Genomic DNA, 22,041 nt, shown 5'->3' on the forward strand with positions numbered 1-22,041 from the left:
AAAATCTCTGGCCTTTCTGAGGACCTTAAATAAAAGATATCACCCCAACTGAAGACTAACTTGTGGTTTTGAGGATATTTAAAACCATCTCCCAGTTTGGACGTGGGACACAGACGCCGTCTCTACTGTTACGATAACGTCAGGCGCGATCAGGTGACCCTGAATCCTGCCTGAGTTATGCTGCTGGGGGGATTCCCACAGTGCAGTCTTCGTCCTCCACTTAGCTTTTAGTAATTAGTTGTTATTTATCTCTGGCTCTCTTCTACAATGCGTCTGTTGTCCCATCTTCCTCCTCTCACCCCTCTCACTGGTCGTGACAGATGGCCCCGCCCCTCCCTGAGCCTGGTTATGACAGTTCTTCCTTCCCACTGTCGCCAAGTGCTTTCTCATAGGGCAGTCCATGCAGTCCATTACAGGGTCACACCTGAAACCGTCCAAGACCAATTTGGAGTTTCACCAATTAACAGAGGGAGGAAGCTCATGCAGGCAAACTGCAGCAAACTGCAGCCTCGTGCTGATGAGACAACAATATTAATTAGCAAAGTGGGAAGCCACCACATTGAACTAGTGACCAAAGTGACTGCTGAAGGGAACAAAGCATATCACTGACTGAAATATGAAGCAATGGCCAACAATATACGCGTCCTCCCGTCCACCAGTCGGGATACAAAGGACGGACACAGAGGAGAGATTGCAGGCTGTATCACTTTTCTCCTGCTTCCTTGTAATAGCTTTGTGGTGGCCAGAGCTGAGAAAAACAGGACACTGGCCCTCGTCTCACTCTTTCTCTCCCCCTTTCTCTTGCTTCCTCTCTCTTCCTCTTCCTCCATCACTCTCTCACCGCTTTCCTCTAGAGGTCCATAATGTAGTTTTAATTTCCCCAAGGCTACCACAGGAAAACAGTTCCGTGCTCGTGTGCGTGAACTCGTATTGTCTGCTTGTGACAGTGCACAGTGCATCTGTGTTTCTGTCTGTTTTGCAGCAATAAGCCCTTTTCTGTCTCATTTGTGTTGGTGTGCACGCGTACAGCAAAGAAATAAGCGAGCAGCTGTCAGTTTGTGAGTGTGCGATCCTGTCGATCTGTGCGAGTCTGCGTGGCACGTCTGGATGATTTTATGTGTGTTTGCAGTTAACTGTGTGTTTGTTGCTTCCTTCCGTGACGTGAATGCCTCTTTCATCATCCTGTTTCCAGACACTGGCGTTGGGTGCTGCTCTCCCTTACGGCTCCACATCCCAGGGGTGTGTGTGTGTGTGTGAGTCTGTGTGTGTGTGTATAAACGTGTGACTGGTACTCTGTGGTTCTGCAGATCTCCTCTGGGTATGGGGGGGGGGGGGATTGTAAAAAACACACATTCACACATGAAGACTGTGGGGGACATGAAGTGGGAGCTAAATGGGAGGAGGTGAGGCGAGAGAGATGAGCTGCTTAATATAGCCACCTAACACACACACACACACACACACACACACAGACTCACACGCACACACACACACACACACACACAGACTCACTCACACAGACTCACACACACAGACTCACACACACACACACAGACTCACACGCACACACACACACACACACACACACACACACACACAGACTCACTCACACAGACTCACACACACACACACGGACTCACTCACACACACGGACACACACACACACACACACACACACAGACTCACACACACACACACACACGGACTCACACACACACACACACACAGACTCACTCACACACACACACACACACACACACACACACACACACACACTCACACACACACACACACACACACACACACACACACACAGACTCACACAGACTCACACACACACACACACACACAGACACACAGACTCACACACACACAGACACACACACACACACACACACACACACACACGGAGTGACACACACACACACGGAGTGACACACACACACACACAGACTCACACACACACGGACTCACACACACACACACACACAGACTCACACACACACGGACTCACACACACACACACACACACACACAGACACACAGACTCACACACACACACACACAGACACACAGACTCACACACACACACACACACGGAGTGACACACACACACACACAGACTCACACACACACGGACTCACACACACACACACACACACACACAGACTCACACACACACGGACTCACACACACACACACACACACACACGGAGTCACACACACACACACACACACACACACACACACACACGGAGTCACACACACACACTAGAACTCACAGAGAGAAGAGGCAGAGGGTGAGGGGGGCTGGGGGAGTGAGTCTCCTGGGAGGTGGAGAGCAGGCCTGTGTTGTTGTGTCCAGCTGCACCTGTTCAGTCTGTGTGTGTCAGTCTGTGTGTGTCAGTCTGTGTGTGTCAGTGTGCATTTGAGTGTGCAATCATTGCCAAATGTGTCCACCGTCCTTTGTGTCTCTCTGGTTCTGCATGTTTGCAGCTGCAGTCGGTGCTCACAGCAGCAGTGTCTTCGTTTTGTAGCAGCGCGATTAAATAAAGTGTTTTCAGCCCCACTGGATCAATACTGCACTGTGTGTACTATAAATGACACTCAGTGCTTGGTACATAAGTTAATGTTGCAGCATAGTGGTGTCCGTAGATGTTTTGTCGCTAGCTGAGAAAGCAGGAACGACCGGCCCCCTCAGGTCTCACATGAAGAGCTGACCCCGTGCCCTGCATTACTGCAGTCAGTGCTCCAGTCCATCTGTCGCTCTTCAGTAAAATACTTGAGCTCTTCTTCTTGGGGCAGCGACCCATTCCCAACCTGGAGTGTGCACTCCTCGGACCTATAATTAGATCCTCAAAAACAAACCAGCTGTGAACATGTGGACTGAGCTTGCTCCTGCCAGTATTCTCACTCAGGTGTCCTGTGAGCACGTCTCACCAAACGCAACCATTTCATAATAACATGCATGTCTTAGTTGAAGCTGTTTTTCATCCAGCCTGGTGTGAGTCATGGTCCGGTCTGCAGTGTGATGTGGAGCAGAGTGAAAGCTTTGTGTTCAAAATGTCCGGTTGCTAAACATTTTCCTGGAAGCTCAACACACTTTCTTCCACCCTTTGATGCCTCTTATACAGTGTGTGTGTGTGTGTGTGTGTGTGTGTGTGTGTGTGTGTGTGTGTGTGTGTGTGTGTGTGTGTGTGTGTGTGTGTGTGTGTGTGTGTGTGTGTGTGTGTGTGTGTGTGTGTGTGTGTGTGCATGCTTGGCCAGCAGAAACACGTCTCTCTGAGCTGCAGAGTCCCACACAGGCCACAGTAGCATCTCCTGGCTGCCAAATCTAGCACTTGAATAACTACCTTACCTTTGCAGTATTGCAGTATGTTTTATTCTCCTTTAACTCCCCCTCCAGCTTTGGCACGCTCTTTCAGTGCACTTCTGTCACCCTGGGGCAGTTCAGGAACATTTCCCAGAGTTCATTAGTTCCCTAGTTTGCTTCCCAAAGGATATATAGAGATGTAGGATGAACGTGCTGACTGTGTGCGTTTGATTTTTGGTGTTCCAGTTTGTGTCTCCACTAGCACATCCTGGCAACTGCTCACAGAGAGCGCCTGTAGGACAGCGCGTCCATACTGAGCGTGCTCAGATCCCTCATTTTGTTTTATATCTGGTTTCTTCGAGGGGAGAGGGAATCACTTCTCTGCCTTTCTCTCTCCTATCCAATGTTTATGGCTTATTATCATTTAGCTCACTAATTATTTCAATGAAGTCATTTTGATGCTGTTAATGAGAGAAAACACGCACGCGATCTCAACAAATACACCAGTGCTACGAAAACACACAACCCTCCACACATACTGTTCTGTGAGCCTAACGAGTGGTGATTAGTGGGTCTCAGCTAGGCGTGGCCAGGCTGTGTAACATCATTCTGCACCGTGGACTCTGCTAATTCACTCCTCTTTATCTAATTACCCAGGGTTCACACGCACACAGGCATGCAGCGGTACGTTGCGTACACACACCACCTGGATATAGCTTTCCTGCAGATATGCAAAGTGACCTCATTATTCCTGAGCTACCCGTTTATATATTTATATTTGTATGTGTTAATAAACAGTCCTCAGGTTAGTGGCTGCAGCCAGGAATATTGCTTATTACCTTTCCTCAAGAGAGCACAGCGTAAAAACCTCTTTTCTCTGCATCCACACTGATGCTGTGTGCTGCTAATATTTAATATGAAGCTGAGATGTTCATCGTCTCTGTGGTAGTGTATGTATTTGGAACCAATCACAGTGCTCGTTCTGTGGTGCGTTTTCTTTAATCCAAGGTTTCATTTTGGGTTAATAGCTGTGGATGCAACTTTGCAATAAGAACCAACAAAGTGAAAAAGCTGGTTAAGATGCCATGATGACGTGTAAGCACAAAGTCTACACTCAGGCTCTTTTTTCCCCAAACACTGGGTTTAAATCTTTAGTAGGGGTGCAAAGATACTCGTATCAATATTGAACCGTTCGATGCAGTGCGTTCGGTTCGGTACGCATATGTACCGAACAATACAAAACTTTTCATTTATTTTATCAACTTTCCTTCTGACGATGCTGTCTGTGTTGAGAGCTCAGTGGATCTGAGCGCTCATTCAGATCTGGCCTTTAGAACTATTTTGGTCTTCATGTGACGTATGACCCTGAAGGTAAGCGCGTCATGGACAAAGTAAAACAGTATGTCGGATGTGCCACGCAATGCTCAATTACATGGGTGGGAGCTAGTGTGTTAGCGCAGTTAGCTCGTTAACGTGTTGGCCGTCCAGCCCCATGCGGTTAGCGGAGATTTGCCGTGTTGTGGCGTTAACGTCATTTCAGATTAACGCTGACAGCACTAGCGGGAACACAACGAATATGACTGCACATTTACTCCGACAGCATCCTAGTGCAAAGACAAAAACAACAAGCAGCATGCTACAAACTTTAGCCGAGTCATTTAGACAGCCGTTAGCACAGGATTCTCCTTATGGGGACCTGATATGTTTAATATGCTGCTGAGAATATAGCCCAGAAGAAGCGTATAGTAGAGCTTTTATTTTGAAAGAGCCATTTCTCTGTAATAAACTCTCTTTTCCAAAGATGAGTGATTCCTCAATCAGATAGATTTATTTTTTATTATTTTGTTGTTTCAGCAACATTAAATTTAAAAACTGTACTTTTGAGTGAAAATATATATTTATAATTTTAATAAATGACAAATTAAAAAGGCGTGAACATTTTTTTGTATTGAAAAAAAATCAAACCGTGAATTTTGTGTATCGCTGCACCCCTAATATTTAGGTACCCAGAATACAGCTGCTGCTCCATCCAACTAACTGGTTAATTTCATCTAAATGCATGTTGTGTATCCCAGGTGTGACGCAGTCCCTCATTATATGGCTAGAATAAAAATCATCAGAGTTCTGTGAGCGATAGAAAACGACCCACATAAGTCATGCTGTACGTTTGGAACATTTCCTGTAGTTAAACTGCAGGACGAGCCTCTGTGGATGACATAAGAATGAACCGTGTGTGCGCTTGGATCAGAAAATGTATGTGTGTGTGTGTGTGTGTGTGTGTGTGTGTGTGTGTGTGTGTGGCGTGATTTAGAAAAAGAGTGTGTAGTTATTCCTGGCGTAGCGACTGTCTGTGACTCAGAGATAATGGTTCTCAGTAGAGTAAGTGTGTTCACATGTGTGCGTTCGTGTGTCTATAAGTGACTACAGCTATGTCACACTGTGTGTGTGTGGAGTGTGTGTGTGTGTGTGTGGAGTGTGTGTCATAGAGAAAGTGGATGGCAAGCAGATGCTATTTGCGAGGGACTGCTGTCATAATATTCAATCAATACCCTGCGGACACACACTCATGCACACACACAGACACACACCTCTGTATGTACCCCGAGCACCCGTGGGAGTCGCCTGCTTTCATTAAGTAGGCCCGCTGCTCCTCTGTGCTGTGATTGGGTGGAGCATCTTAGAGAAGGAGGAAGGTGGTGTGAGTGTGTTTTAAGAACGAAGTGAAAAAAATGCATAAAGTAACGCAGTGCAGTCATTGTGACTGGAAACACTTTTGTGTACACACTAAAAGATATTTTCTGCTAAATGTGTATGAAATTGAATAGAATGTGTCATAAACGGCTCTTTTAAACCACCGTAGCCTCACAAGGAGTCAATAAAACTGCAGTTTTGTGCTTTTATAGATCTCAGGCAGCATAAAAAAATAAAGGCCGTGTTTATTTACTGCTTATATAAATTTTTCTTTTTCACGGACGATATTACTGTCGTCTCACACACACACACACACACACACACACACACACACACACACACACACACACACACACACAGAGGAGGGCTGCTCCAGACGCTCTCTTGAAGCCCGCCCTCATCAAATTCTCCCCGTAAGAGAAGTCCTAATCACGGGTGGGTGGGTAGCAGAGGACCACAGAGATCGGTGTGTAAACACCAGCCTCTCCTGTTGGCCCCTCTCATCCCTTTATCTTCATCACCCATCTCTCTCTTTATCTCACTGCACAGGATTTGGGGGCGAAACACTATTTTAAAAAAAAAGTACTGAAAGAGAAAATAAGGGAGTGATGAGGAGGGAGGGGTGCAAATCCATCTCTTGTCTCTGTTGCTATGACAGCAGGTTGTGTTGGCATGCAATGGAGTTGGCGCTGCCCTCACCTCTGGCATCAGGGAACCCCGGGGACTGTGTGCACATTGTATGTAGTATGTGTGTAGTTGCTTTCTGCACGTATGCATGTTCAGATAATGTACAAATAAAAAAATTGAAATGCCTTTTATAGCAGCCTGCATCGTGTTTTAATCACTTCCTACAAATTTGACAAAAACCTGGTGTGTATTTGAAAAGCCGACTGTTAACCACATATTTAAAGTACGTGTATAGACCATTTGTGTGCTTCTGGTATGTATGCATTCATGTGTGTGCGTGTGCACAATGAGGAGCGTGCACGTGCAGTTTGTCAGCCAAGGGGCTGTTTTCTCTCCCTGGCCAGACGGCGCTCTCACCACTGGACAGATGGCCAACACCCTCCCTCACTTCTTCCCTATCCCTTCATCCCTTCCTCCTTCTCTCCCTCCATCACTGTCTTCCTCTCCTGCGTCCCCCCAAACACCACATCACCTCAGTCTCTCGTTCCCCACCTCCCAGCATCCCCTCATCCCTATTTCCCATCATACCGCTGCCATCATAAATCAGAGTGCTGTGGCGGTTTTGTGCCTGATTCACTTTTCCCTCACGTTCCCTAACAGGCGTCCTCTAGCACCCAAACTTATGTTAGTTAGACCTGCAATAATATCAGCGAGGGGGAAAACGCCGTGCAAGTGTACCTGCGCGTACACGCTGATGCTGACCTGGCTACTAAGTTTTAATGGTCAGACTTTTTCTACCAGACTCGCTGAAATTAAGAGCCAGAAATAGCACCATATAACAAAGCGGCGCCTTTCTATCGCGTGTGCACGTTAAACGATGTTTCGAACTCCTCGTGGATAAAACTGACTTGCAGCTTAATCGCTTTGACCTGTAGCTGCACTCTCTTAAAATAAGTCTGGTTTTCATTAGTCGTGGAGCTCACTGGTTCTCGGTTGGACAGGTTTAAAAGGTGAGATTTAACTTTTCTGAGTCCTGCGTTGATGAAGCTTCATGAACTGTGTGATATAATAATTATATGTGCGATGTTGAATTACCTTATTTTTTGTAGAATGCTTTTAATCTTTGCAGAATTGTTATCTGAAAAGTTTAAACATTGCTGTCCCCACTGCTTATCCTTTTCTTTGCATCATCATCGTCATATTTGCTGTTGCTGATTGATGGTGTTTTATTAAGACTTTTATGTGTTAGCAGGGCTTTTCTTTTCTCTCCTCTGGTATCATCTCTGAAGCCAAGTGTCTTCAGTGTCGTCCTTTTGGATCCTCAGCGTTTATAATGTGATAATAAGGTGTGAAAATGGAGACACAATGGAGCGGTGAGGATTGGGCCTCCACTGGTCCCCTCTCACACTGCTGTGTGCTACCAGGACACACACATTCACACGCATTACGTCACATGCTAAGTGATAATCTACACGCAGTATAAAGTAATTGGCAGTGCACGGCTGGTAACTCACTTTTTACACTGGATGCAATAAATGATAACCAGTAATGACATTAACCACTTCTGTGCTGTTGTTAAGGCTACGCTGTGACACGCTGTGAGACACTTGTGGGGACGCAGATCAGGCGTTGTGGAGAAAAGGACCCAAATGCAGACTCTAACAAAACCTTTACAGGGGGAACTAAACTAGAAACACAGGATCAGGAGCTGGAAGATGATCCGACAGGAGACGAGGGGAGGCTGAGACAATAAATGGGGGGAGTGGAGGCACACGGGAACAGAGCTGAACTGAAGACACTAGATGACAAGAGGAAGCAAACCTGAACGTGAAGCACACAGGACAGGACTACCAAAATAAAACAGGAAGTCACTAACATGGACTGAAGGTGCTCAGACTAGACGCAGGAAGAGTAACAGACACGACAGAGCTGAGGCAGCGAGAGAGGCAGGAACCAGAACCAAACTGGTTTGACTGCTCCGAGGCTTTAAGCCTTTGGCTCCGTATTAAGTCCTGTCAACGACTCTTGGAGGTGATAATACCGACTCTATTCTAACATAAAAAGCCTTTTTGGAAGTGCTTCAATATGAAATTGAATTTGACATCTCAAACTCAACAGAATAATCGAGTGTGACGGCAGGAACAAAAGAAACACAACAACACCAATTAATTATTTAAAAGGCAAGAAAATATTGAAAAGTTTGGTTCGTTCTGTGAATCAGTGTGGACAAATGTCACTAATGTGCTGTACTCTAAACAAAGCTTATTGCAAATACACCTGTGAAATAGCTGCAGGTCTAAGTGAAGGGCACAGCAGCCTAACCTAAAATGACGCAGAGTGAAAGTGGGTAAAGCAGACGGCGGTGAATATTTCAATGGGATCATAACGAATGGCACAAAGATCCGAACTGTGATCGTTCACGGTAACAAAGACACACTTGTATTGTGTTTCTCTGCAGACGTAGCGGCATCTGAAAGAGTCGCCGACCCCAAAGAGGGGACCGGTGCTGAAGACGGAGAACCAGACGAGGACCGCGATGACCGAGATCACGACGATGACTTGGACGACGAATCCATCTTCACCTGTGACAACTGTCAACAGGACTTTGACTGTCTGGCTGAGCTCACTGAGCACAGAACCAACCACTGCCCAGCTGGTAAGACTGGTAATGTGATTGTGGTTTTTCTGTTTTAACTGGCCAGGCTCCCATCACTGTGTGATACTTTATCATAAAACAGTCAGTGATATGTCATCGATACCCGTACATGGTGCACTTAATCCTCAATATCTTGTCAATCAGGACCTAATTAAAGCTCATTTATCATATTGCATCAACATATCTACAGTTAAAAGTGCCGCGTGGTTTCCAGCAGGGAAGGTGGCGTGCTTTCAGATTAACATCAAACACTTAAGCTGTATCATGAAGAATCACTGGACTGCCTTAGTGACACGGGTCCTGCACTGTTCTCTGAATGCCTATAGCTATAGGAATCACACCTACCATAGCATGTGTCCCACAGGGATGGACACACACACACCACACACACAAAGGCCGTTATTAGTAACGGTGTAATTAATGGAGGGACTGAAAGGAACACAGCGGGGGCATCTGGTTCCTACAGATTAATCCAAACAGTCCCTGAACAAGCCGACACACAAACGCACACTTACTTCTCGCTACTGCGAGGCAGTCTCCCCTCGGTGTCTGCGGGTATGTGTGTTTACTTTTGATAGGGGGGATGAAGGAGCAGGGAGGGGGGCGGAGGGCTTTGTTTAAACGGGTAAAGATGGTGTTTCTACAGAGTGTGTAATGTAGATGGTGAGAGCCCCGCTTCATCCACCTCTTATTCACCCGCTGGTTTGACGTCCCACTAGAATTTCATGTAGTGCTTTGTCTCACATGCAGGTTATGAAGTTGTAGTAATACAAAATCAGTGTTTTACGTTGACTTTTGTTAGTGTGGCGTCATAACAAAAATGTAGGAGAACACGAGGCAAACGCACGGCAGAGGTTCCCGTCCCCCCTCCTGCTCTGTGGGGATGAGCTCAAGACGTGGAGCTCAATATGAAGGTTTCACTGTAAACGGCAGGAGATTCATCCACGCTGGTCACAGCTGACTCTGTCCGGTCTTTAAGTGATGACGTATCAATCCTGCTTCCAGGTCCAAACTGCTGTTTATTAAGGCTGTTGTGTTTTTAACATGTTTTGTGTCTTGTTCGATTTAATCTCAGGGTTCATACGCCTTTTTCAGGGTCAAATTCAAGCACTTTTTAAGCACTTTCAAGGTCCCTTTTCAAGCTTTTCCAGCTCATGCCCCCCCCCTCGCCAAAAAAAATAGACTGCATGTTTCAATTCGCATCACCTCAGTAAGACCATGTGAAAATGAAAACAAATCATCCTAGGTGAGCTTACACACCTTTTCCCCCTTTTGTTAAGAAATAGAAAAACGCACCACACAAAAATACTGCAGAAGGAAGCGGTCGCCTTACATACATCGTGTATAAACTCAAAATGCACATTTCACTTAAAAATTAAGATGTGAAAATGTGAACAAATCAACTTGTTAGATATTCTTCTCCTGTTGAAAAAACAAATGCCCCACTGATTGTGCCCCACAGGCCTCAGTGTGAGCTTGAAGACATTTATACTGTTTAAGTAGTTTAATGTGTCGGTGCTGACCACAAACACAGTTTGAATGAAAGCCGGGGAACTTTGGTAGCACAGAAACAAGTGACCATATGGATCAGTCATATTACCATTATTTCACCCAAAGGCACCAAGTTAATGCTTAAAAAAGCTGCAGCAATACACACAAATATAAACAGTACTTGGTGACAACTTTGCTTTTAGCCTGTAACCCTCTGGGGTCCAGGGTGTAACTGGCCGTTTCTGACTACTTTTGATTTGGCCTCATATTTCACCTTTAAAAACTGTTATTTTCTCATTTTGACAAACTGTCAGCACAATTTATCTAAATTCAGACAAAATGTAAAATACAACTAGAAAGTGATATTTTTGACTGTACAAACCACAGGCACGTTTAACGAATCATTGTCATAACTTGAAATGCAAAGAGAAATTGTACATTTTTAAAAATATGCACAAGTTTTGCAAACAACAAAGTTATTTGGTACTATTTACCTAAAAATGCAGCCAAGGCTCAGAAGTTTTTCATATAACCATTTAAAACTATGTACAGAACAATCAGGTGCTCTGCATCAAATAAGAAGACACACAAATTATTTATGCAACTCCAAAAAATAGTTTGTGTCACTGTAACAGATGAGAACAGCACAGGGATAAACCTGCAGGTCTGACAGCAGCTGTGTCAGCGTTTACACTGCAACCTGCCTTTGGTGGCTTTAAGGCAGCAACTGTGACCATCACGAGTAGAACTGACACACAAAACAAAACAGCACACTAACTACACAAGACAGCACACTAACTACACAAGACAACACACTAACTTGAGACTCCAAACACGGTAAACGTCACAAATCTCTCACGTATCAAAACTCTCTCTCTCTTTCGCTCACTCCTAAAACTTCCCCCCCTTCCCAAACAACCAGATGCCACATGTTGCCATATCATTTTTTGATTGGTCAACATGGTACATTTTTCCACCAATAGGGAAGGAGTGTTTTTTCTTTTTTAACTCACAAGCAAAGCGTGTCTGCTAGCGCTCTCCTTAGAAACGCCGTTTTAACCGTTTCTTCCCGGAGTAAACGTCACTGTTTTATTAAAAACAAACAAACATCGGTTTTACGTGGCCTATCAACACAATTTAAACACTGGTATATAGTATGAAGTCTGCACCTTCGACCCAAGTTGAAATGGAGACTCTGGGTCCGTCGACCCCAGAGGGTTAACCAGAAAGCCTTAAGTTGGCTAGTTATGTATCAGGCTAATGTTTAAAGCTTTCACTTGAGTAAATTAACTCATATCACTGCTAAGTAATGTTAGCTAAGTTCACAGCATATTCCATAATAGCACTGCCATACTGCATCACACTCAGTGCATTTCAATCATTTCTCCAGCGAGTTTGATAGCAAAATAATAATCATAATTAATAATAAAAAAATGGCATGTGTAACGTACACGGAAAATTATTTACTAGGACTCACCTATCATGCGACTGGAGAGCGCAAACTCCGCTCTTGTCGTTTTCCATCAAACACTCATTAAAACAGCAACCTCCAGGTATGCTAGCGCACTCATAGCCGACTGGCCGAGGGAGGGGCGGGGTCACACGTTGAAACAGACAGAGGCGCAAGGCAGCCCAGGCGGGGAAATTTTGCTTTTACATTTTGCGACTCATTTTATTTCTCTCTAAAAGGACCAAACTTCAGCCAGGAGAACAACTGAGATAATCCATCCACAATACGAGGTTAGTCATTCATATACTGCTGCATGGGCTGGGCTGTAGTTACATCCTAAGGTTTTAAAAGCTGAGCTTAAATAAATGATTAGCGGTAATAAAAGCCGAGGGAGATCAACAGTGATCACTGACTGTTTTAGGAGCTTTTTGAGATCAAATAGAAGAAAATACAAAACATTAAACATGTTAACAACACAAAAGCCATATTAAACGCAGACTACTTTAGACCCGGAAGTAGGATTCATCACGTCATCACTGAACAACCGGATTGCCACTGTTCATTTTAAAGCTCAGTGTTTAAACCCTTACGATGTAACTGCAGCCCAGCCCATGCAGCAGTATATTAATGACTAACCTGGTATTGTGGATGGATTATCTCAGTTGTTCTCCTGACTGAAGTTTGGTCCTTTTACAGCATCCTGCCATGCGATTGCATTTGTCTCTAACCATCAGGAACCCTCACGTTAACTTTTATTGAGTGGAAAAAGTTGGCGTTCATCCTCCAGCTTCACTGTGTTTATGCTAACATAGCTGTGTAGCTAGCGATCACGTAGCACATCATTATATAGCAGCTAGCCCAACTTCAGTAACCCTACAAACGTCACTGCTGTTTAGTTTTCTGTCTTCATTTATGCTGGAAGTGATAACAGAGCTGTACCTTTGAATTTTCTCAGAAATCTCTCAGTCAGAACATGCTATCATGTTTAGGTGGAAGCTAGCGAGCTAACTTCCTGCTAACTTCTAACTCTGTTAAACTTCATAAATCCTGTTTTGATGGATGCCTTAATTGTTACACCTGGTAAAGCAGCAACGCTGATGATTTTATTAAGGTGAAATAATTTAGAGAGTTTGTAACTCTCAGTGATGCTGCAGTGTTCGTTTGACTTTGGGACCTGAAGTGGAGTTTGGACCCGGGAACGGCTAATGTCAGACTTAAAGCCCGGATTGTTTAGTTACATTAATATTACACTGACATTCACATAAAAACTCAAAAGTTGAAGACCCCTTCCTTTACATGTCCATGTCAGTTCACAGACACACAGAGTGCACACTCAGATCATCACAGGGCCAGCAGCTCAGAGCTGCTGTCGGAGCACGGGATGTGGCCTGTGATTTCAGCAGAGGAGTCTGGGGAGGGCTACATGTTGCTGAGTGAGAAAGCTGAGGGAGGAAGGGGGGAGGGTGAGAGGTAGCGCAGTCGAAAGAAATGAAATGAAATAAAAAAACATGTTTTTCCCCGGAGAAAGAGCGGTTGAGATTGCACAGTAATCCCACGGCTCGGTGGGATGTGTGCGGGGTTTTGTGCATGTGGGTTGCTCCGTGTTGGTGTGTCATCGTGTGTAAAGCTGTACATGTTTATTTGTCTTATGTGTGCGTACACGTGAGCATGCAGAAGGGAGTACGTATGAAGTTCGTGGTGGGACCACAGCTCTGTGGTTATTATTGAGGAGAAGGCTAAATGAAGAATAAAGAGTCCTTTTGAATTCTCTGGTGGAGGCCCGGGGGAGTCGAAGCATGGACTCACACACGCACACACATATGAAGCAAAGACTGCTGGGAATAAACAAACGCCACTCTGAATCTGCATGAGTGAGGTAATGTGTTCGTGCATTCTGAAGTTTGATGTAGTTTGATGTTTGTCTCTGAGCAGAAACCAAGCGACTCAGATATCGGCCATCTTGGTTGAGGGTGACCGATGGGACCATCTTGCCAGGAGTAGCTAGCTATGATGCTAGCTCGCTGTTAGCTTTGAATCAGCATGGGAAAAAGTTACTGAGAGGTGACGCTATGTGACAGAAAAAAGAAAAAGCTCAAAACACAGAAGACTAAATCCAAAATTGGCTTTTCAGTATTAATCTCCCATTCACCCCAAAATATTGTTGAGAAATTATGGGATACGTGACATAGCTCCTCATTAACCCTGAACACTCTTGATAGAGGGTTTCATGTCTTGTAGGAATAAAATTTTAGCTTTAGTGGACTTTGTGCTGAAGTTCATAACCAGGAAAAGAAAAACTCAAATTTAAAGAAGATTTTTAAAAAATCAGCCATAGTCCTGCAAATTTCTCAAAGCATTTACATTCTTGGTAAAACTCTTATTACTGTATTTCCTCAAATAAAACATTTACAGAATTAAATGTTGGGTCTCCCAAAATGAACGGTCACTATAAACATTTAAAGGCCTCGCCTACACGTCATCAAATTTGACTTTTCTACCTCTGGACTCTTCGATGTTTCACAAAATGTTGTGTTTAAAAAAACAAAAACAAAGGTTTTCTACTCATTAACATGCAGCAGATTTTTACTCTGAAATGGTAACAGGAAGTGGTGAGTTTGCATAGTAGGGATAACGCATTAGCTTTAGCATGGCACATAACCTGAAATAAGGCCTCCCTCCATTACTACTCTGTTGTTCTTATGTGAAGTCCTTTTACCCTGTGCAATAGACGTAAATGAAAACTTAGGCCACTATTTAATGATGTCATCCTCCCACAAATCCAAACTCACTCTGTTCTGTCTGCTGCGTCTCTAAATCTCTGTCACATAATATTTAAACTTTTCAGATTTTAGTGCCAGTCTCAGTTACATTAGTTATATTTTCAGTATCAGTTACTGAGGATTATTTTGTCGACATTTGTGAGTCTCGATTTGTAGCTTGAGAGCAGTGGTTAGTTAGTCCTGAGTTCTCCACACACACACACACACACACACACACACACACACACACACACACACACACACACACACACTGGTATCTGTAATGCTAACTATACTTTTGTTGCAAATGGGTCCCAGGTTAGCAGCTAGCTGCTGCTGTAACACTGAATGGGTCCCAGGTGCGAGAGTGAAGCACCAAGTAATTCAGTGCCACTCTAGCAGAAGGCCTATAAAGAGGCGCCATTAATTTGAGTGGAAATTGGACAAACACACACGCGCGCACACAGTGGCACAGATCAATGACACATAAATGTGTATTCACCCACTCAAACACGCACATACCCACAGACCCCACACATCTGGTCAGTGTAATGCCACATTAATGTGCATGAGCCTGATAGCTCAGCTGGTTGTGTGTGTGTGATAGAGATTACGTGCCTCGATTACAATAGTGTTGTTATTCTGTTCCACTGCAGCATTAAGCTTCTGTGACGGCTCTGCTGTTTGAATTGTGAATAAGATGCGTGTGTGTGCTTCTTCCAGCGTGCCCTGTAATCAAATGGTTAACGCACACGTAGTTGTACTGACGTCGTTAATGCTCAGTTTGTCACATTTGTGTAACACCGTTTTATTTAAGTGCACGGTGCTGCTTTATATTCTCAACTCTCCCACACGCCTTAGTGGCTCTGGGTGAGCTGACTGGCCGCGGTGTATACAGCGTGTGATATTTTTATGTGTGATGTGTGTCTGCTGCTTTTAGTGCATGCGGGTCTATATCCTGTGTGTGTGCAGTACGGTGCGAGAGGGACAGACTGAGAGCGTGAGCCGGGGGAGTGTTGATGGGTCTCGGTAGGAGTCAGAATGTGGAGCAGAGGCTCCCCGAGGAGAAGAGGAGCAGAAAAAAAGCCTCCTACAGATCAAATGGAGAACATTCTCTGGCCTTCCTCTGCCACATGAACACACAGACACAAGCAGACACCCACATCCTATTAAGGAAACCCAAAAGCTGTCTCGCAGGCCGCAGCATTCCAGGATCAGTCAGTGTGATGTGTTTAGAGATTCAAATGGCTACGAAGGCCACTGTCTGTTACGATACATGGCACACACACACAGATCTGCGCGTACACTCACCCACAGTCAACAACGTCCACACTCATGCTAGGTGTGAGTGAGAAGTGCAAGAGGGCGAGAGATTGTTAAAGATGCCAGTAAAAAGCACTTGAGGGAGGAAGTGTTGGGAAGGTAGGCTCCAAGTCAACGAGGGAGCTGTCAGTCAAGGCGGGGGGTGGAAACTGCCGTTGTCAGTGACAAATAGCAAGTCATTAACCCAGCGAGTGGCTGGGTGAGACGGTGTGGGTGGAAAATGGTGAATGTGTGCGTCCGTGCAGGAAGAGAGCGGGATACTGCGCATATTCGTTCTGAAGGTATTTGTGAGGTCTGTGGTAATTGAGCGCATACAGCTGCACTCTGGTCTATTCTTTTTCCTCTCTCAGCGGGAGAGAGCACAGATTTCCAGGGAGCCTGTCTAGCTGGGAGGGAGCAGGAGATAAAGAAGGAAATAAGGGAGGAAAAGAAGAGAATTGGGAGGGAGTCGCGGGGGACCGAATGAAGACAGGTGAAGAGGAGGGTGGAGCGTGGAGGCCAAACTCGGTGGAGGGGTAAGGGAAGAAGAGGAGAAGCACACGGAGCAGGGGGGAGAGCGTGTCTGTTGGCGCGTGGGCCCTTGGGTGGCTGGTTTGCCTCCCGCGGGACGTCTTCCCACAACTAAGCTCTCACCGTCTGTCGCCACCCGCTGTCACAAACGCACACGCAGAGGCGCACACGCACCTCGCCGCGTCTGTCGTCGGGATAGCAGCTGAGACCTGCGAGGCCGAGGCTCTTATTAAAACCACCGATCACAGATAGGAGGGGTGTAAGGTAAAATTACAGACCGGCGCTCGCTGGGACGACACTTCCTGTCCAGTAGCTGCTGTTGGCTGACAAAACAAATAAAAATAATGTGCTTTTCCCCTTTTTCTCGCCTCCTGTCTTTTACTCGTCCCTCCCGTTCTTCGCCATGTGCCCCCCTTCTCTCTTTCTGCCCCACTGCCCCCTTCTTCCCTCCCTCCTTTCCTTCCCTCTGTGTGTCTGTACCCGGGGGTGGCCCGAAGATTCCTGTGCTAAGCCCTTGGCATACATACAAGTGCACAGCGCACACACAGACACAGCTGGCTGCCGCTCAGGTTTTCCAGGGAGAGAGCAGGAGCCCGGCACCAGAGGAGAGGGGGATGGAGGGAGGAGAGCGGCAGAAGCAGAAAGGGGGGAGGTGTGAGGGGCTGCAACATGCAGAGAGGGAGAGGGAGGGATAGCAGGGAGGGGGTGAGACGGAGAAGGGTTGTTGTGAAGTCATTTTTCATCACAGGGTTCGTTTTTCACCGCAGAGTTCTCCCACTCTCTACATCGCTCTATTTCTCTTTATCTGTCCTCTCCTCCTCCTGTTCCCCTCCCTTGATCCCACTTTGTCTCTCTTTATCTTCCCTTTTTCCGCTTTTTCCCTCACCTCTCTCCCTCGCTCTCTCCCTCTTGCCTAAACTCTTTGCGTCCTCTCTCTGCCTCCGTCTCTCTCTCTTTCAGCCTACTTTCTCCTTTATGAAATATGGATGGGAGCAGTTTTGGGCGCGCTGAGAGGTTTGCAGTCGGAGGGAGGGAGGGATGGAACTTGGGAACTGGCAAGGGAAGGAGGGAGGGAGGGAGGGAGGGAGAGAGGGATGGAGCTCGTGTCTCAGCAGACATGCCTTGTGCATGCACCTAAACACCTCACTGAGCAATCTGTCAACATGTCAGCAACACATGTTTGGTAAAAAAGAGAGAGAGCGGTTGGAAGGAGAGAGGAGAAGAAGAAAAAATCTCTCCCCCTCCAGTGGGAGTAATGGCTCCCACCAGGGCTCTGGAAATGCTTTGAATTCAGCAGATTTCTATTGCGGGGTCCTCCCCCGGGGGCGTCTTTTTACAATGCCTGCATCTCAGAAATTTGAGCCCGAGGACCCCTGGGGGCTTCCTTTCATAATGCCTGAAAATGTAGGGTTATATTGTGTGCTCTTCCCCATGGGGCTTTTATTAATACCTGTATTCACTGCCACTGGAAATTACACAGGCGGCGCTGCAGGGGCCCTCGCTCGCTCCAGGAAGGGAGAAAGACTCTGCGGGGACGTTTTCTCTCTTCCCCTCTCTCTTTTCTTCCCTTCGTTTCCCCCCTTTCCCCCCTCTTCCTCCTCCCCCTCCCTCTCCTCCTACTTTGACTCTCTTCCCTTTTTTCTTACTTAATGCAAGAGTGAAAAAGAAGAATTTGCCAAAGGACACGAGAAAGTGTGTTGTGTGTGTGTTGGCACCAGCTCACCCTCTTGTATTCAGCCCTACTTTGCTCCGAGGAAAAGAAACACTCGATTAAAAATGTAACTTCCTTCTTCTTCCCCTCTTCTGTCTCTCTCATCTCTCCTCTCTGTCTGTCCTTGTGTGACTGTCTGTAGATCTTGCAGAGAGTAAATATTTGTGTGTGTGTGTAAAATGGAAATGCTTAAATCCATAGTCCAGCGCGTCTGATTTTGCATGGAAATTGAGACGAGCGCTTCTGTCTCCGAACGTTCATTAGAATTCTTCAGCCAAAGGCTTTGCAGCTTCTCTCTGAGTGTCTCCGTGCGTTTATTGATCAAATATTTACACAGCAACATTATAGAAATATACATTTACATATCTCTGAATAAATAACGTCTGTTGGCTCTCCGCAGTCGAGGCAGTTTAGCTTTCCCCGTGTCTTTTTCATTCTCGAGCGTCTGCTAACCCTGCCCTAACCCCTTTAAACAGGAGTGTTGGACTCATGCTGTCGCACAAAGATGTACTGCGGAGCTAAGTCGTACGTCAGATGCTCTTAACTCACAGAGATGCTGCTGTCCTGAGTATGACTCTCAGATCTTTGTTACAAGACAAACTTGAAAGCAAGGCAGTGATTGGCTGTCACTCCCACGGGAAAGGCCCACAGGTAGATGCTACGGTTGGTGTGGGTGTGACTTTTGGAGGTAACTGTTGCAGCAGTATGTTAAACTGTGTAACTGGACCCCCCATTGGCGACAGCAGGCTCAGTTGAAACATTCGCACCACTACTTGAGCTGGCTTACGTTCGTTCCTTTCTTGGTGGTGATGATATCTCCACACGCTGCTGTGGATATGAACCAGGCAGTAAATATATGAGGCTGCTCCCTCGTTCACACAGCAGGAACTCTGCATGTTTGATTTGGCAGATTTTCCTGACGTGACCTCTGAGGGATCGGTGAATGTGTAACCCAAAATTAGACATAACACAAAACACCTCACCCAGAAATACTAACCTGGTGCATTATGGAGCTGGTTCCCCTTTGTGATGGCGCTGCTACACAAAATTGCATGAAATCAATGTTTCGTTGGCCAAACTTTGACTGTTTCCACGTTCTCAGTGTGGAGGTGAGACAAAAACACGAGTGTGTGATTGATTTTATTTTTCCTCTGGAGCACAGCTGAGGGTTTAGAAGCGCGTTGTGTGTTTGTTTGTGTGTAATCATGTTTTGGTTTGGAAAGCAGGTACCTGACATGATCCACGCATGTGTTTACCGTGTGGCAGTATCTCCATGTTTTCATGTGTGGATGTTAGGATAGAGTTGTCACGGGGCTGTGTGTGAGGGGGATGTCGGGATAATGAGGAACAGGCCGTTCCACTGGATCCAGGACCCCCCCTCCTGCTGACACCTGGAACCTTTTTGCTCGTCTCCCTCGCTGCTGCTTCTTTCTCTCTTCCCAAGAGCCCACAGCTCCCGTCACTCTCCCCACTTTTGCTTTTTTCCCTTTATTTGACCATTTTGTCCTGTGTCTCCTCTCCTCTCTCCTGTCCTCAGTCTTTCTTAGAGCACACAGACCGCAGTGTCTCGCTGCTTTCCTTCCTCCCTCCCTCCCTCCCTCCCTACTTGCCGTCCCTCCCTGCTGAGTTCTCAAACTCTAAACTGACCACATCCCTTCCTTTCACCCTGTCTCCCTTCCCCCCACAAGCCTCCTCCATTCTCTCCCCATCATCCCTGTTCCCCGTGGAGCTGGCCCCAATGCTCTGATCCCTTCCTCCATGCCCCCAACCTCCCCACTGTGCCCTCCCAACACACACACACGCACACACTCGCGCACACACACATCCACCCTGTGGTGACTGGCCCCACAGCAGCCCCTGTCTCCCTCCCTCCCTCCCTCTGTTTTTCCACTCTTTCTTTCACTTTTTCCCCACCTCTGTCTCCCACACCCTGTTTGATGCTTTACATTTGTTATGCACTTCACTGAAGCTGTTTTTCTCCACTTGGTACTTTGAAGGCAGGAGTTCGCTGCATTGTTCAAGTCCTCATTCAGGTTTCACACCTATGTGTGCACTTTTACTCTTTCTAAATGAGGGCAGGGTTTTATTGGTGGCTTTTGAATGATGGCTTTACAGATTGTTTAATTTTTTTTGAATGTGCAGCTGAAAAAACCCTTGTGTAACCTTAAGCCCCGCCCTCTGTCAGAATGACGTGTTGTTTTTATTGTAAGTGGTTCCAGTCATTTCGAGTTTCCATAAATACACATGTTCCCTTCTTGATTAGACCAGCATCCTGGGGCACCTGTGTGTCGTCCGACACTGGACCACCGTCCGTACTGACCCCCGTCTTTGGATCATTTACATTTGTGGCTAAATTTTCACACATTTACATGTAAACTGGAACCTGACTGAGACCACGTCCACACTAATGCGTTGTTCTCCCCGAGGGAAAATGCAGCGTTTTGGAAACGCTCTCGAAAACTAATACATTTGAAGACGGTGCTTTCGCGTCGCAGTGTGGACAGCGAAAACGATGACGCATGTTAGTCATGTGATGCAGTCATGTGACCAGTTAAACAAAGATAGCGGAGGGCGTTATACAGCAGTTGTTTTGTTTGAGTTAGTATCAGTCTGCACGCGCTCCAGAGAGCTTTTCTTCAAATTCTTTAATTCTCACTCGCTTTTGCAACTTTGTACTTTTGTGTTACTCGCAGCAACAACTCCACCTCATTGTGAGTCCATTTAACAAACTCGGTGCTTTTCCTCAACATTCTGCCGCGACGTTTCAAAGAGCCGGAAAGTAAATAAGCGGCAGACAGAAATGAGGCAGGTCGCATCTTCTTGTGTTTCACGCATGCGCAGGACTGGAACGTCAGCGTTTTCTGCCTTTTCAATGTGGACGCACAACTCTGTGAAAACAACAGCCTGAATGACAGAGGCAAACAACAACAGTTTGAGTCACCTGTGGTGAGTTTGGTGGCTTTGCTAAGGACAGGTGTCACCTGAGGGACAGTGCTGTGATACTTACAGTTAGTAACAGTTGTAAAAAGAGCTTACTGTGGCTAATGAGCTAATGGTTTCCATTAACACCACTCTCTAATATTTTTCTTTAACTGGAGAGTCGTAGTGATTGCAGGTGTACTTTGCTGTTGAACTTGGGTTATTTGTACCCGTTGGTCTTATTGTGGACCGAAAAACACCAAATCTGTGCATCTCTGATTCTTTTTCCAGATAGGAAAAACTGCAGACGTGGTCCCACGTCACTTAGACGGAGCGGACCTTCGGCCTCCACCTGCACTTCTCCTTCCTTACCTGGAATACCCGACTCTAAGCTTTTAGAAAGGTTTACGCAGCCTGCACTGTGACAGCTTACTCAGTATATTACAAAAATGGCCTATTTACACTTTATCTCTTTTTCTGTTGTTATAATGAATTACTTCAGCCTTGCCCTCGTGTTTCTTACCTTGATCTAACACTATGCAGGAAATCTGAACACATAGTATGCTAAGTTTAATACAAAGGCACACCCAG

General features: G+C 45.9%; 1 protein-coding gene across 5 annotated transcripts in view; it reads left to right on the plus strand.

Annotated features, from left to right (window-relative positions):
* The window catches only part of znf423 (zinc finger protein 423), a 130,952-nt gene that overhangs the window by 25,599 nt on the left and 83,312 nt on the right, over nucleotides 1–22,041 (plus strand). For 4 of the 5 annotated variants that reach the window (XM_080304002.1, XM_026176815.2, XM_080304001.1 and 1 more), the window contains exon 3: nucleotides 9,090–9,287. In XM_080304002.1, coding sequence (XP_080160128.1) covers nucleotides 9,090–9,287 — 198 coding nt within the window. Of the gene's footprint in view, nucleotides 1–9,089; nucleotides 9,288–21,456; nucleotides 21,478–22,041 lie in introns of those variants that run through there. The other variant, XM_080304003.1, reaches the window with a different exon arrangement.

This window comes from Astatotilapia calliptera, chromosome 7 (genome assembly GCF_964374335.1).
Source record: "Astatotilapia calliptera chromosome 7, fAstCal68.1, whole genome shotgun sequence".
Taxonomy (NCBI): Eukaryota; Metazoa; Chordata; class Actinopteri; order Cichliformes; family Cichlidae; genus Astatotilapia; species Astatotilapia calliptera.